Source organism: Diadema setosum, chromosome 15 (genome assembly GCF_964275005.1).
Source record: "Diadema setosum chromosome 15, eeDiaSeto1, whole genome shotgun sequence".
Lineage (NCBI taxonomy): Eukaryota > Metazoa > Echinodermata > Echinoidea > Diadematoida > Diadematidae > Diadema > Diadema setosum.
In genome coordinates this window covers 22879155-22882582 of record NC_092699.1, presented here as the reverse complement: position 1 = coordinate 22882582, position 3428 = coordinate 22879155, and the positions used below count along the sequence as shown (strand labels likewise).

The window sequence follows — 3428 nt, the reverse complement described above, 5'->3', positions numbered from 1 at the left end:
TGTTGCTATGGGAAGTTGCCATTCCAGCAAACACTGATATTCTAACATATTTTATTATTTATCAATGGGGACCTGGTCGCCATTTTGGACAGCTGACTAATAATTTGAAAGTTCTAAGAAGTCCATTCATGGCTATGACGATCATCTACTTGGGGAGACATCTGATCGGCCACGTTCATGGTGCAGGAATTGCGTCTTCTGGGGATTCTCCACAATGTCACTGAGTATGGCCTTCAGTTGGTGGACCACTGGCTTGAGGTCCTGTGAGTTGTCAAGGATGTTGACAGAGGGCAGGAAGTAGTGGCTGCACACTCCCGCCTTCACCGCGGCGATCAGCGCCATGAAGAGATCGACGAAGGCGCGCCCGAGTTTGTGGGGTGCCCAGTCGTCCTCCAGTGGGTACTGGGTGCACTGGTGCAGGAACGCAATCGTGACAAGGCGCGGGGTGATGGGATGGAAGTCTTCCTGGTTTTCCTCACACAGAGAGCGCATGGCGAGTAAGACCGCAGCACGACAGGATGACTGGGCATCCATCTCTTCCACCACTGACTGCGAGAGGATCTTCTCGCTCACAAAAAAGCATGTAGACCACAGTCGGAAGGCGTCGTGACCCGGCGGGGGTCGCGCTGCGGACACGTAGAACTTCTGCTTGACCCTCGTCATTCTGGCATAGTCCAACCACTGGTTTGGCCTGGCAGCGCCCGGTGGACCCCAGGCCTGTATGCTCTTGGGCCACCATCCTCCCAGCTCTAGGACTGGAACAAGGTCTATGGTGTATTCCTCTCCACTTAGAATGACATGGAGCCTGACTAACGAGCCTGTAAAGAAACAGAATTTGAACCATTATAACATGATAAGAAAGACTCTCGTGGGAGATGCCTCCATGAGGACAGTCACACTGTCCCCACATATCAACAGACATGACCGAGTGCAGACACTTACACTGTAGACTGCTTCTATGACTAATCAGAAGATTCAACATTTTTAATCAATAGCAAATACAACATTTGTAATACCGGTAACTTAAAAAGCAATACACATGAGTATTGACAAATAATCAAATGAACAGGATCGCTCTTTTAACCCACTGCTGGGAAGGAATCCGAGATGAAATACGATGTAAATTTACTGCTCACAACAGTACGATGATACACCAGAGGTGGACTGTACTAAACAGGAAGAAAAAGAGTTCACACTTTTGTGTGACTCCACTCATATTTTCAATCATCTACTCAGCAGTGTTCTACTTAGTAATGCCAATGGTTTGATATATAAATAGACTCTATTTATTGCTCTAACTCAAAACATGTGTTTTCTTTTAGTTTATCATATGATATATTTGTCAGATTAGTCTATGCACTTGAATCTTCTTCTACATCAATACATTAGATTAGATGCTCTTTATAACAGAACTACAAGAGCGACATAAATGGGTTTTATGATTGTTGTTTATCTTTCCAACAGACCTTCTCTTTTCACAGAAATTTCGTAGATGGTGGGCTCCTCCTCCCAGACACATTCTGCAAGTAGAATCTCTATACTCTCCTCCACAAGGCTGAGGAACCGTTTGATAACCTTTCCCGGGGAAAGGAATGACCTGTTCGCAAAGTCCAAACTTTCATGCTGAGCTGACGACACATCGTCCTGCTTGATGCTCAGCAAATCGTGGGTCAGTGATTTTGAAGCATCCGTGAGGACATATCCAAACCCAGGAAGAGACGATATGTAGGGATTATCGCAGGCAGCACTATCGAGAAAAGCTGACGAGAATTGCTGCACGGTCAAGTTCCGTTCGTCGTCAGGGTTTGATATGCATTTCGACGTCAAGAGATTCGATAAAACAACTGCGATGTCAACGCGGTATCGCTCACGGTAATTCAAGCCCACGAGATTATGTGCTCCGTCAAGCGACTTCAACCCCCGATACTCATCGCAGTCACACCGAAAGCGATCATCAATCTCACCCACTCTGTTCAAGATCGGGATAATTATACGATTAAGTATGGCAAAATGAATTCGCTTTATCTCCTCTTGTTTTGGAATGACATGATACTCGATGTGACCATTCAAAGCATTTGATAAACTCTGCTTGCTATGCGACTTTTTCTTCGATGCCATGATGTATAATTTCACGAGTTGTTTACATCCAGTCTCATGGCTACCCAACGCTCGCTAATGGAAAACCAATGCACGCAATGTATGGTATCTTCAAATACCCAAAGCCAAATCATCGCTAAGTACAATGCTGCCAAATAGCCCCACCAGACGCCGTAGGTATAGGGCTGTTGTGTATCACTGTGCAGAAGAGCTTAATGATTACAAAGGCCTAGTGAGAACAATATCTTTGATACTATTATATGTAAACGATCTAGTTTGTCCGCTATGATCTTCCGGACCGTTATATAGTAAGTATTAGAAATCAATTCATTTCAATTTGAATCAAATGATTTGCCAACTGATTTTCGCCCTATCATTGATTGTCATTTCATCACACTTTGAACAACTGGATTGTGCTTCAGTTTGTGATTGTAAAACGGTAAACCCAAAGGAGTGTCCACTGCCCAGGGAAGCATGATCAGGGGAGCGGTGTGCATTTTGGTTAAACTGTAGAAAATGCGCCCTTATCTAACGGCGTCCAAGCAGGGAAAAAAAAAAAGAAGAAGAAGAATGAAGAAGGGGGAAAAAAAAACATGTTTGTTATACATCATTATGTGCCATAGAGGTATTGACCTCTAGGATATACTAGTTAGCGATATATGATACGTTATACTCGCACTCACCAAAAATGTAACGCTTTTTGGGGGGTGGGGGGGGGGGGGCGGGGGACTCTTATGCTCTTACGGGTTCCTATCTCTTATTCGACTTTAAAACAGAAAATTGTAATGAACATGGCCGGCGCGACATAATTACACACGAGAGTAACAGTATTTTCAAAATTTTGTGATATGCCCCATTCCTCCTGTACGCTCCTGCATGCACCTCCTCCTCCATATCGCTCTCTTTCCCCCTTTCCTCTTTTCCTTTTCTTCTCTTTCATATCACTTTCTCATCAAGTGATCATTTCCTTATGTTATTGTCATTTTCTTTATACAGGCTCTCCTTTACTCTTATCTTTCCTTTGATCTATTTTTTTAAATTTTCATTTAAATTTCACTTTTCACGATATTACATTTCAAAGATCTCTTCTTCTTTTTTTTTTTTTTTTGCCTATACCGCACCTTTCTACTTTTTCTTCTTTATTGTTTGCTCATAGTCCAGTGATCGAAGTGCGGTTGTTAAATTGCACGTATTCATTTTCTGCAGCCTTTCTAGTATAATTGTGTATACTAGAGGAAACAACCATAACGCAGTCTTTTATTTCTGGCTATAAAATACTATCATTACTACCTGAAGTTACAAGCATAGATGTTGTATGACATGCGAGTACA

General features: G+C 42.9%; 1 protein-coding gene across 1 annotated transcript; it reads right to left on the bottom strand.

Moving 5' to 3' along the window:
* On the bottom strand, positions 1 to 2118 carry LOC140238596 (protein mab-21-like 3). Its single transcript, XM_072318497.1, has 2 exons — positions 1467 to 2118; positions 1 to 818 (listed from the first exon to the last, which is right to left on the bottom strand). The coding sequence occupies exons 1-2, from the start codon at positions 2116 to 2118 to the stop codon at positions 142 to 144; spliced, it is 1329 nt and encodes a 442-aa protein (XP_072174598.1). The 3' UTR covers positions 1 to 141.
* Between the last annotated feature and the right edge of the window lie 1310 nt (positions 2119 to 3428).